The 13,083-nt window shown below is 30.3% G+C and overlaps 2 protein-coding genes across 2 annotated transcripts; both read right to left on the reverse strand.

Moving 5' to 3' along the window:
• Positions 1–7,339: 7,339 nt before the first annotated feature.
• LOC142325805 (matrix metalloproteinase-18-like) lies at positions 7,340–9,582 on the reverse strand. The gene is made up of 2 exons (XM_075367833.1): positions 8,085–9,582; positions 7,340–7,350 (listed from the first exon to the last, which is right to left on the reverse strand). Exons 1-2 carry the CDS (start codon positions 9,580–9,582, stop codon positions 7,340–7,342), a joined length of 1,509 nt encoding a protein of 502 aa, XP_075223948.1.
• Positions 9,583–10,546: 964 nt separating this feature from the next.
• Positions 10,547–11,773, reverse strand: LOC142325806 (uncharacterized). Its single transcript, XM_075367834.1, has one exon. The coding sequence runs from the start codon at positions 11,771–11,773 to the stop codon at positions 10,547–10,549; it is 1,227 nt and encodes a 408-aa protein (XP_075223949.1).
• Positions 11,774–13,083: the final 1,310 nt, after the last annotated feature.

Below are 13,083 nucleotides of genomic sequence, written 5' to 3' on the forward strand. Positions count from 1 at the left end.
CGCACAATTAATTACAGTGCGACTGGGACTGTTTTATGTTTTATTTTTATTTTATTTGCGCTTATATTTCTTTTGTTTAGACTGACAACGTTACTGGCAACAGCTATAGGTTGTGCAATGCGATTAAGCTGATGAAATAACTGTTTATTTTATCGAATAAATTCATTATATTCGAAAGTTTTGATCGAAACCAAGGAAGCCCCTCCAGAGGGGATCGAAGTTTTGAAAAATACGCTGTCTGAATCGGTAGATTACTCCATCACCCATCCACTTATTCATCAGTAAGTTAGTAAGAGTGATTCAGGACTTCAAAATGAATAAAAAAGTTCATTTGGACAAATGCTCTATTTTCGCTTCATTTCCTCGCTATCCGTCATTTTATATATTTTTTCAATACAAATTTAAGAACAGATTTAGATATTTTAATGAGATTTATCGATCGTCTACCCCGCACCAAAATGAAATCTGAAAAACCTAAAAGTGTAAAATTTAAAAATCCATAAAATAAATAAATTTTATTTATTTATTTTAGATAGAAAATTCTATCTTTGAAAATTCAAAAATGGCAGCCATTAAAAAGTTTTGCCGTTCATTAACACCTCAGTAAATAATAATTTTTACCGAATTATGTTTTATTAGTTAATAAGTCTTTTTTTTTTTTGTACAAAACGACACATCTGTTCAAGTCCGTTGAAACTAGCCGATATATGGATGAACTATTAAACTGGATGGAAAAAATTATTCAGTCTTGACAATTTTGTGCCGTTTCATTATTTCTAATAATAAAAATTAATAATTAGTTATTAGTAATTAATAATCTAATTAATGAAATCAAGCGCAAAATTGTCAAACTACATCCGCTATAAAAATGTCAATCAAATTTCAACCGTTTATCATATCCGGTGACTAAGCACCCGTGCCAAAAATAGCGATCGTAACTCTGTAGGGGCCACATTTAGAAAGGAATTTATTTTCGATATATTTAAAAATGTTAAAACGTATCGTTTTTATCCGATTTTAAAACCTTCACTTTTATATCTCCTAACGTTTTAAATCTTACATATTTTGTATTCATTAACAGTTTCTTTAAATTTTGAAGAATATTTTTTTTTGTCTTCAGTCATTTGACTGGTTTGATGCAGCTCTCCAAGATTCCCTATCTAGTGCTAGTCGTTTCATTTCAGTATACCCTCTACATACTACATCCCTAACAATTTGTTTTACATATTCCAAACGTGGCCTGCCTACACAATTTTTTCCTTCTACCTATCCTTCCAATATTAAAGCGACTACTCCAGGATGCCTTAGTATGTGGCCTCTCTTGTTTTAACTATATTTTTCCAAATGTTTCTATCTTCATCTATTTGCCGCAATACCTCTACATTTGTCACTATCCACCCGTCTGATTTTTAACATTCTCCTATAGCACCGCATTTCAAAAGCTTCTAATCTTTTCTTCTCAGATACTCCGATCGTCCAAGTTTCACTTCCATATAAAGCGACACTCCAAACATATACTTTCACAAATGTTTTCCTGACATTTAAATTAATTTTTGATATAAACAAATTATATTTCTTACTGAAGGCTCGTTTCGCTTGTGCTAGTCGGCATTTTATATCGCTCCTGCTTCGTCCATCTTTAGTAATTCTACTTCCCAAATAACAAAATTCTTCTACCTCCGTAATCTTTTCTCCTCCTATTTTCACATTCAGTGGTCCATCTTTGTTATTTCTACGACATTTCATTACTTTTGTTTTCTTCTTGTTTATTTTCACGCGATAGTTCTTGCGTAGGATTTCATCTATGCCGTTCATTGTTTCTTCTAAACCCTTTTTACTCTTGGCTAGAATTACTATATCATCAGCAAATCGTAGCATCTTTATCTTTTCGCCTTGTACTGTTACTCCGAATCTAAATTGTTCTTTAACATATCATTAACTGCTAGTTCCATGTAAAGATTAAAAAGTAACGGGGATAGGGAACATCCTTGTCGGACTCCCTTTCTTATTACGGCTTCTTTCTTATGTTCTTCAATTATTACTGTTGCTGTTTGGTTCCTGTACATGTTAGCAATTGTTCTTCTATCTCTGTATTTGAACCCTAATTTTTTTTAAATGCTGAACATTTTATTCCAGTCTACCTTATCGAATGCCTTTTCTAGGTCTATAAACGCCAAGTATGTCGGTTTGTTTTTCTTTAATCTTCCTTCTACTATTAATCTGAGGCCTAAAATTGGTTCCCTTGTCCCTATACTTTTCCTGAAACCAAATTTGTCTTCTCCTAACACTTCCACTCTCCTCTCAATTCTTCTGTATAGAATTCTAGTTAAGATTTTTGATGCATGACTAGTTATACTAATTGTTCTGAAGAATAATATATTATAATATAATATAATAATTGAAGAATATATAAAGAAATTATTAGTATTGTCTAGAACAACTTCGACTGACGTAAATTTAGTTGGGAATAGAAATTATGTAATTAATGAATTTAATTTTTAGCTAGGGATCAATCTGGTGCGCGGATTTAGTTTTAGGATGAATATTAGTAGTGTAAAAATGCCGGTTCTGGGACAAGCGTCATCAATGACGTCATCAAAAAAATCAATGACGTCATCACCCCGCCCCCCGCCCCCTCTGACGTCATAAAAAAAAAAAAAAAAAAAAAAATTGACCTTTGACCCGAAAAAAAAAAAAAAAAAAAAATCCCCCCCCTCTGACGTCATCAAAAAAAAAAAAAATTGACCTTTGACCCGAAAAAAAAAAAAAAAAAAAAAAAAAAAAAAATTGACCTTTGACCGAAAAAAAAAAAAAAAAAAAAAAAAATCAAAAAAAAAAATCAATGACGTCATCAAAAAAAAAAAAAAAAAAAAAAAAAAAATGTGCTTACTTCGGCATAAAAAAATGTACACGTGCTTGCTGACTTTGCATTAACCTTGTTTACTAGTTTGAAAGTCAACCGATAATGCATTTGCGTCAATTGGTGATAGCATTGTTATTTTCAAAGTTATCTCAATGATAATGATAGCCGATACATATAAATACCCGCCAAAAATTTAACGGATTCATACTACGTTTTGCTGTTACTGTTACGTTTTGCTGCTACTATTATATTATCATCTTTATCATCTTTATTTAAAGAGGTAAGTGAAATAATATTTAAATGTAAAATTATTCGCTTAAATATAATTCTATTTCATATTTATTTAATAATTATTTTTCCAGCCAATATTTAAATGTAAAATAATTCTGTTCCAGTTTATGTATTTAAAATCAATTCTTGTACATCTAGTTCACAAAATTAAAATAAATAGTAATGCAACTGTTTTCTTTGCAGATTAAATAAAATTAATACTCTTGTTACTGTTACGTTTTGCTGCTACTATTATATTATCATCTTTATCATCTTTATTTAAAGAGGTAAGTGAAATAATATTTAAATGTAAAATTATTCGCTTAAATATAATTCTATTTCATATTTATTTAATAATTATTTTTCCAGCCAATATTTAAATGTAAAATAATTCTGTTCCAGTTTATGTATTTAAAATCAATTCTTGTACATCTAGTTCACAAAATTAAAATAAATAGTAATGCAACTGTTTTTTTTACAGATTAAATAAAATTACTTTGTTATCTTCATTTAAAGAGATAAATATAAAATAGTTTTTAAAAATGTGTTTACAAAAAAATGAATTTTTTGTTAAAAATATGTTTGACATTGATGAAGAGATTGATGAAAGTGAAGAAGAGGTTGATGAAAGCGACGTATGTAGTGATTGTGAAAATATTGGACATGAATGTAAAACTAATTGGTGTATAGTTCCATTTGAATCTTTAGCAGTAGGAGACTTATTTGATGTTTGCCAGCAATTGTTTCCCGACTATTTTGTAGATGTAGTAGGTGAGACAATAGATTCTGATGATTAAGAGGGAATAGAAGTTCCTACTGCAGTAGTAATAATAACAGAAAACCCGATACCATTTACAGCAATATATCATCCACTACATGGTGAGGGTTGGGATGGGATTGTATATTTTTAAAAAAATTCTAATTTAGTAATTCAATAATTAATTCATTTAATATAAATTTATGTTTTCAGAAATGTTATTTTGTTTAGAATCATTCCAAGATGAAGTAATAGCATTGTGTGATGAAAATTTAACATTGGATAGAGTATTTTTAAGTTTAATTAAAAAGCAATCACCATTTACTACAAAAATTAATTTGAACATTAATCAGAATTTAAACATAGAAAGTATAATTAATATTAAAAATTGGATAAGAGATCTTTGTTTAAAAAACGATTCATATTTTAGTGTAGCTACAAATGCTATTATTTATTTAAATGAGTTTTTATCAAAAGAAAAAATTGAAAGTGCGGAACTAAAGTTAATAGCTTGTGTGTGTTTATTTATTAGTTCAAAATATATTGAAGCGTATAATTATTTTTTAGTAAGTGATTTAATTAGTTTAACTTCTGGATTATATAATAAAAATGATATTTTTAATTATGAGATAAAAATTTTGAAATGTTTACAATGGAAAATTGCAATTGTTACTCCACATAGTTTTATACTTCAAATTGTGATTAGGAGTAAGATCATAAATCAGTACAGTATAAGAAATATTATGTATTTATCACATGCTATTATAAATGAATTGATATGCGTTGATTTTGATAATATTTTACCTAGCGAACTTGCTGCAGTATCTGTTTGCATTTCTCTTAGTTTTTGTATTTCTTCGAAAAATATTTTTAAGTTACTTATTGATGAGGTTGAACAAATTATAAATTCGAAAAATATACGAAATTTTATTTTAAAAACGTTAAATAATGAATTCATTTTTAAACAGATGAGTCGAGCAAGAAGAATTATTATATCTGATGAGGAAGAAGAAGAAGTACAATTAGTTAACAACGGTGAAATTTCAAACATCTTACGAGGTATGGAGGCTGTCGAACCTGCAGAAAATGAAGCTAGACCGGGTCCATCCGGTTTACAACATTCTTCAGCTGGTGGGTTGATTAATATGGAACCGGATGAACTTTCAATAACATTAATTGATATTATTATTCTATTTTATTCGTATGGTTTGATTTCTATCACCCTCTGGCAAGAAGCATTACGTAGGGCTGAAGAGAAAGTTATGGCGCATCCATCAATAAAAATAAAATCTATATTTCAGATTTTAAAAATTTATATACAAGGACTCAGAACTAGGGTAATGTTACCTCACGCATATGATGATAACCAAATGGGTATTTTAGATGTGTTACATAAAACATTACCCTGTAGTGAGATTCTTGTAGGGGCGAAAGGATTGAGTGATTCAGATAAGCCACAATTTTTAAAATCTGATGTAGATGAAATCTGGAATTACATGAAGGTTTGTAATAGAAAAAGGACAATTGAAGACGTTTTTAACGAAGAGGCCATCCCGCAACGTGAACCATTTACTTATTCACAATCAATTGAGATAAAATTAAATGACAAACAATTTTTAGCATGGACACCAGCAAAAAAAGGTAAATATTTGGTGAGGCTAGAGTTGTTTGAGATAGATGACATTGAAGGGTTATCGTTTAAGGATAGATACAAAAGAGTAAAAACTAAATTGGAGATGGTTATTAATGAAAATGATGAACGCTTCGAATTAATTAATGATATTATTTCGCTAGCATGTGATAATTTAAAAACTGAAAACGGGTATAAAAAAGTAGTTAGACCAGTTGCAAAGGTAAGTCCTATACAGCAAAAAAATTAAATGTTTACTTGATTAACTTTTTTGTTTAAATTTTTTTCGCAGGATTGAAACAGGAAAATGGACAATAAATATAAAAGAGTTAGGTTGGAAGCAGTTCAGCGTATGGGAGAGTTTACTCTAATTGAAAATGCATTTGCATGTAATCTTTTAACGTATTATTATAAAAATGATAATGATGTAATTAGTAACAACATTAAAAACTAAAAATAATTATATTTGTCATTATGTTAATTTAAAACAAGCTATTCGTAACGGACTTAGAGTAACTAAAGTACATAAAATACTGCAATTTATTCAATCTCCTTGGTTAAAAAGCTATATAAATTTAAATACTATAAATCGACAATCGGCAACAAATGATTTTGAAAAAGACTTATTTAAATTAATGAATAATGCGGTATTTGGGAAGTGTATGGAAAACGTTAGGAAACGTATTAATTTAGAATTGGTTTCATCAGAAAAAAGGTTGATGAAACTTATCGCGAAACCAACATTTAAAGATAGAATAATATATAATGAAAATCTTTGTGCAGTTCAGTGTACTAAAGAAAAAATAAAATTAGATAAACCTCTGTATGTGGGTCTATCAGTGTTAGAACTTAGTAAGACACTAATGTATAATTTTCATTATAATATAATGAAGAAAAAATATAGATCTAAGATTAATCTTCTTTATATGGATACCGATAGCTTTTTTTATGAAATAGAGACTCATGATTTTTACCAAGATTTACAAGATGAAAGTTTTATTGAGTATTTTGATACGTCTGATTTTCCTGTTTCACATCCTCTTTTTTCAATTAAAAATAAAAAAGTTTTAGGTAAATTTAAGGATGAATGTAACGGCATTCCTATAAAAGAATTTATCGGATTAAGAGCAAAATTATATACTTTTACAACTACAAAGGGGATTACGAAAAAAGCTAAAGGAATAAAAAAGAATGTAGTAAAAAACAAATTAAATATCAACCATTACAGAAACTGTTTATTGAAAGCAAGTGACGATAGCAAAGACCTTTATGTTCAAATGAAACTGATTCGATCAAAAAAACACTTAGTTGAAACTGTGACAGTAAACAAATTAGCATTAAGCAGTTATGATGATAAACGTGTTGCAGTTAATAACATATTAACTTTACCTTGGGGGCATGTTGATATTCCTTTAGAACTTAAACGTTTATTTAATCATTAAATTATTTTCAATTTTGTTTTTTCTTTTCAGTTAAAAATGTACAAAAAATCTTGTTATTATAGCATTAGAGTAACCAAACCGCTTTCATTAGTAGCATGTTCAACATTAAGTGTGGTTCAAGCAATAACTAGTGGCTTAATAGAGGTTACAGATGAATTAAGGCATTTATTTTTAATACTAGACGAAAATGAATTAGATTTTAAAGTTAATGTATACAGCAGGTTTAATTATAAGAATGTAATCGATCCGAATATATGTTATTATTGTTTACTAAATAATTTTTTCTCACTTACATATCTTTCAGTTAAAGAAATGGTTGATAACTATCTTTGTGTTCATTTGACTAAAAATTTAAATATTGATGATGAAGAAGAAAATTATATATTTTCTGTTTTAACAACAGAAACTCTCAATAACATTGTATCAATTTTAATTAATAAAAAACATAATAATTCCGTAAAGATTCACTTTCTTACAGAAAGATCGAATAAATGGTTTAGTTATTTATTTAGTAAACAATATAATTCTATATTATATAGTAAAAATTGGTAATTTTATCAATAATATTTTAAATAAATATTTATTGTTTTAATTAAATTAATGTATGTTTTATTTTATTATAATCAATATAAAATGTATTTAGTATTTTAATATATTCAATTAAAATATATTTATTATTTTATTATATTCAATTAAATTAATGTATGTTTTATTTTATTATAATCAATTAAAATGTATTTAATATTTTAAATAGATATTTATTGTTTCAATTAAATTAATGTATGTATTATTTTATTATATTTAATAAAATGTATCCAGCATTTTTTATAGTCAAAAGTAAATGTTTTGTAAAAATAAATAATTTTTCAAAGTTTATTTCAGTTTTTATTTTATTTCAACCTTTTTTATCATTAAAAACTAATTATAAAAAGGATAAAAGGTAGTTATTTTTATTAAAATAAGTTACAATACATTTTTCTGAATTAATTTATTAAATAAAATTTGATTACAAATTTCAATCAAAAATATAATTTTTACATGAACTTATCCATAATTCTTTCTTTATCCTAAATTCACACAATTCCTTTTAAACTTCTTTTTTAGGATAAACATGAAATTTACTGATAAATTCAGTGAACTGTTTTAAGATATTGTTACTGTAACATAGCAAACCAAAAAGCTCATGATCTTTAGTTCCAAATCTGATTACTTTTTGGAAGAATTCATTATACTCATAATAATTTCCATTCTTAAAAAAATAAAGTAGTCCGTTGTTAAAACGAGTAACCCCATCTATATCTGCCGGTATTCCAGGAAACAGATTGGATACAAGATCTGTTCGAGCAACAGTGAATGAACATTCATTTATCTCCCCCACAAAATCTTCATTATAAATCACATAAGTTTTTCCAGTATATGTATTTACGATACCATTAATCGTACAAGGATGACCGATGTTAAAGTGTGAACATACATTCCTAGGATAGCCTATGACCAACTGTTGAGTATTAAGATTGAACATAAACAATTTATGATTTTCAATTAATACTATTTCTCCGTTCGGTCTCTGGTACATCGCATCTATTCCTTTGAATGTATCTAAAGAAAGAAACTTTAATCGTTCAGTAATTTCAAGTGGTCTATAATAATTTTTGCTATCATATTTACTGCTGTTCGCAATATTTATTATCCATAACTGTTTTTTGAATATTACATAAACTTTACCATTTACTAGCAAGTAATGAATTTTATTCTCATCATCTTCTTTTATTGCGCACACGTCGGTAATAACATCTGAAGACTTAGGAACAGTAGTAGATTTAGTCGTTTGAACAGGTTTAGCAGTAGTTGTCATCGCTTTACTGCCATAAAGCGACTGAATGGCTAATATATCGTCTTCGCTTAAATTTGAACGTTTGTTTAGTAAAGGGTACATGAGAGCATCTTTATTGAAAGAATGGCGAACACCCAAGGCGTGACCAATCTCATGCATCAACGTGCTCAGAAGGTTGGTTTTGTCTTTTTCCTCTTTACCTTCAGGATCAAAATTCCAATTCTCCTCTTCATCAATGTGAATTTCTATGGGTGTGTTAGCAGTGTTAGGAGAAAACGCATGCGCCAAAACACCTCCAGGTCCATCAAATTTGCTCGAGCATCGAACTTTATCGTTTTTGGCACATGTGTGGATACCATATTTGTCAGAAATTAGGATATCATATCCGTAATAATCATGTTTGAAACTTAACGATGTGTGCTTTGCCCATTCATCAAAAGCTATGTTAGCTAATTTCATCTTTTCAGCCGTTGCTCGTTGGTAGTGCCATTTCAGTTCCGGTTTTCTCCATATGATTCTTGAAACTACATACGGTAATATATCTGGTACACCGCATCGAGGCTCACGCATTAAAGCGATGGTCTTACTATTTAACTCCCCATTAACCGGAAGATGAAAAGATTCTTGAAACAGTTTTACGGCATCTTTTACTGCTTTTTCATCAGTTAAGCTTGCATTATCTCCTTTGAGATATCCATAGTCCAATAGAAATTTATTAGAATCAAATTCATCTGCATTTATAGAAATTGTTGTGATAAAAAACGTTATGAAGTATATGATAATCATCTTATTGCACTGTTTTAAAGACTGAACGTAACAAATGGAACATTTCATTTAAATACATTCCAAAATCTTATTGTTTAGAGGAGAAGGGATAATTAAACCTAAAATAAAAACAACTATTTCTTTTTTAAGTTATTTATTGTTCTTTAATAATCAAAATACAAATACATATTTTATTTGATGTTAAATTTTAAATACAATTTTATTTCAAATTAAAATTTATTATTCTTCACTCCAGTCTTTTTCATCTTCAGGAAACAGTTGAAGAATCTTGATGTCTGGATCTTGTTGCATGTAGTTGGGTAGATCCTCATAAATTTTAGGCGGAACATACCTTCCGTAAAGGTCGATAATAACCTGCTTAGGAAGGTGACGTAGAACGTTACGTCCGGGACTGTTTAAATAACACTCTTTTGCTTTTTCTATAGCATTTCCCACCGTTTCCAACATATAATAAAATTTACTTTGTTCACTCCACCACATGTGTAACCATATAGCCTTTTTCATAGCGCAATTATGTTTTTCACCAAAAGGGCATACTTTATTTATTGAAGAACCGAATAAATCGATCGGAGGACAATCGTAACCGTCAAGGTCTTTTATTATATTCCGTTTATTGTTTAGTATTTGTTCTAACACTTTTTTCTTTTCTTTGCACTTTACATATATAGTACACATTGGTGCTAAATTTTCAAAAATGGTTGATAACCTCAAGTGTTCAATAAAACCCGAATTCCAATTGAATCCGATTTGTTTCTGAAAGTTTTGTATTGCAACTCTTGTAGTTTGAGATGAAATATCATAGTAGTCAAAAGGTGGCTTGAATAGATATTGCTCGAATCGGAGCCCATCCAAAGAAATTAAAACTAATTCTTTAATGTAGACATCAGCGTTGGGTAAACGAAAAAAACTAAAGTCTGATATAAAGACAGACATGTTGACTTTACCGACTAACAGACTAAACTGGTTAGGAAACGTTTTTGACTGTGCCAGTTAAAGGAGAATATTGCATTATGCAATCACTTATCATCAAACAATAGGCTGTTGTGTTGTCGGGAATGTTGGTAGAAGTTTGTATCTCGATTTTAATATCGACCGCGCCAGTTTTCAAAGTATCGTTTTGTTTTGAACAATCTATAAAGATTAATGGCATAGCATAGTACTTGGATGGGGTAATTAACGCAGCCGCTGAATTCCTGTTATAATAAGATCTATAGAAACTCTTAAACATTTCGTATAATATAATGCTATCTCCTTGAATGTGTTCATAAGGATAATATACTGAATTCAGATACAAGCGTATGTTATTAAGTGAAATGGTATCAAAATTCGAAGCTCTTTTTGTTGCGTCTCCTTTTCTCGATGTTTGAAATCCAATGATAACATAATGAGGTTTTTCCACCTGCGTTGTTGTTTTAACTGTCCAAATTACATCTTTACTGATAGGTAGAGTTGGGTATTCGTACAAGTTCCACTTTCGGAACATCATCAAAATCGGTTCATCCTTATCTACCAGTCTAAGAAGTGATAACCGTTTTTCATCCGATACGTTAACATATGGTATTTTCCAACTAATTTTCGTTATTGTGAAGGTAAATGTTTTTCCAGCTGGAACGACAACAGCATTATTATTAGTGGAAGCCCGAAGCAGAATGAGTTCCTGTTTAACGTTTAGCAGTATCTTATTATAATCTTCAAAAAAGCCCAAGAGCATCTTCAGCGGAAGTAATACCTTAAACTTTGCCGATTCACCATCGATATATACACCGTTGACCGGTTGGATATCTTCAACACCGTCCGATGACCAACCATGCATAAAAATTGAATCTTTTTCGAAGTTTCTCAGTGATAGAGCATTTTTCATCGTTGAAGTTATCCCCACATTTCTCACCCTATCCACCTCCTGTCCTGCAATTTCATAACGAATTTCATCGAAAAGAAACGCGCCAAAATTGTTGCATAGTTTTAGTGTTGAATCTGAAACTCCATTAGCATCACTATACGTTCCGTTGATGAGTAAATAACTTTCGCACGGAAGCGTGTATACATCCTGTTGCTGGACAGGAATTCTTATTTCATCACTATTATTAAATGTAGTTGATGCATAAGGATAGTGAGTATGAAATTCTTTACCCGTAATGCTTTCATCAAATACCGCGTTCGCAGTATCAACGTCTATTATCTGTCCGCTCATTGTTGTAATACTTTAAAACCTAAAGATTCCAAAAATCGTACGTTTTCTGGTGTTAGCCGTTTAAGCTTCGCAGGTTGACTAGTCGTTAACGGGACTATGGGAGGGAATTTATATTCTGCTTTATCAACGAAAATCAGCACCATCGTTTCTTCGTCTTAAATGCAGTCTCACCGTCACTTCTTCACCACCGAAACTTATCAGTTCTGAATTTTGATTATAAACGTGCACAGTTATATTCCGTATAGACTTGGTGTTGACCGGAAGATAAATGACACTGTGCGGTACTTCAATTATCTTATATCCCCGTCCAACTCTGGGATAGAATTCGTGAATGATATGACCTTCTTCTCCGCCTACAAATGAACCGCGGGCGATGTTACAACTTATACGTATTGCATTTACAGATGAAATACTAACAGGTTTCTGAGATGTATGCCAGAAGTTTGCTGGTAGGACCATTTCATCAAATCCCAAAAGAGTACGGATAGAATGTGGTTTTGTAAAATCTACTATTTCAGTACAAAATAAACGCGAGTGCATCGTCGTAGGTTCGATTAAGATTTTAATCAAACATTTTGCATCATTTTTATTGCGATTTCGTTGTTTACCTTTATCATTGTCAGTCGCGTTCGATTCATCGCAGTTGCCCATCCCATGTTTCAATTTAATTTTCAAATCATCAATCTCATACATCCCCGGCGGAAGCTTTATCGATTTACTGCCATGGTAACCGTAATAAAACATATTATTTTTTTCTTTTTCTACATTTTGAATGTTATTATATGACATAAAATCAATCAGGCCGATTTCCCACGCGGCATCGCCGAGTTCTATCGGAGGGAAAAAATCTGCAGACAGTATAGAAGATTTTCCGTTTAGGCAGAACATATCAGAAACTTTAAACATAGATGCCCGCAAACAACTGAATTAAAATCCTGTCTGCGGTCTAAATTATACTGGATGTTGACTTTCTCTTTGTTGGATTTAAGATATTGGACTAGCTCTTTAGGTGGCTGTAAATTACCGTAACTGTCAAAATAAAACACGTTCGCGTTACGTTTTTTATAACAAACCCAATGCGTACCCGGATTGAGGACACTGTCCAAGTTCACTATTCCCGATTCGAATTTATTTATTCTAGCTGGTAAAGTATCGCGCATGAAAACACCTCTGAAGTGGGGTAAATTAATTTTTCGCGCAAACCGTATTAACTCCACATCTGATAAAGGATGAATGGGGAGTTTGCGTAGTAAATTTAATGCTTTTTTCTGCCTTGACGACGACGACGACGACGACTGCGACCTGCAGAC

Source organism: Lycorma delicatula, chromosome 5 (genome assembly GCF_047948215.1).
Source record: "Lycorma delicatula isolate Av1 chromosome 5, ASM4794821v1, whole genome shotgun sequence".
In the NCBI taxonomy this organism is placed as follows: domain Eukaryota; kingdom Metazoa; phylum Arthropoda; class Insecta; order Hemiptera; family Fulgoridae; genus Lycorma; species Lycorma delicatula.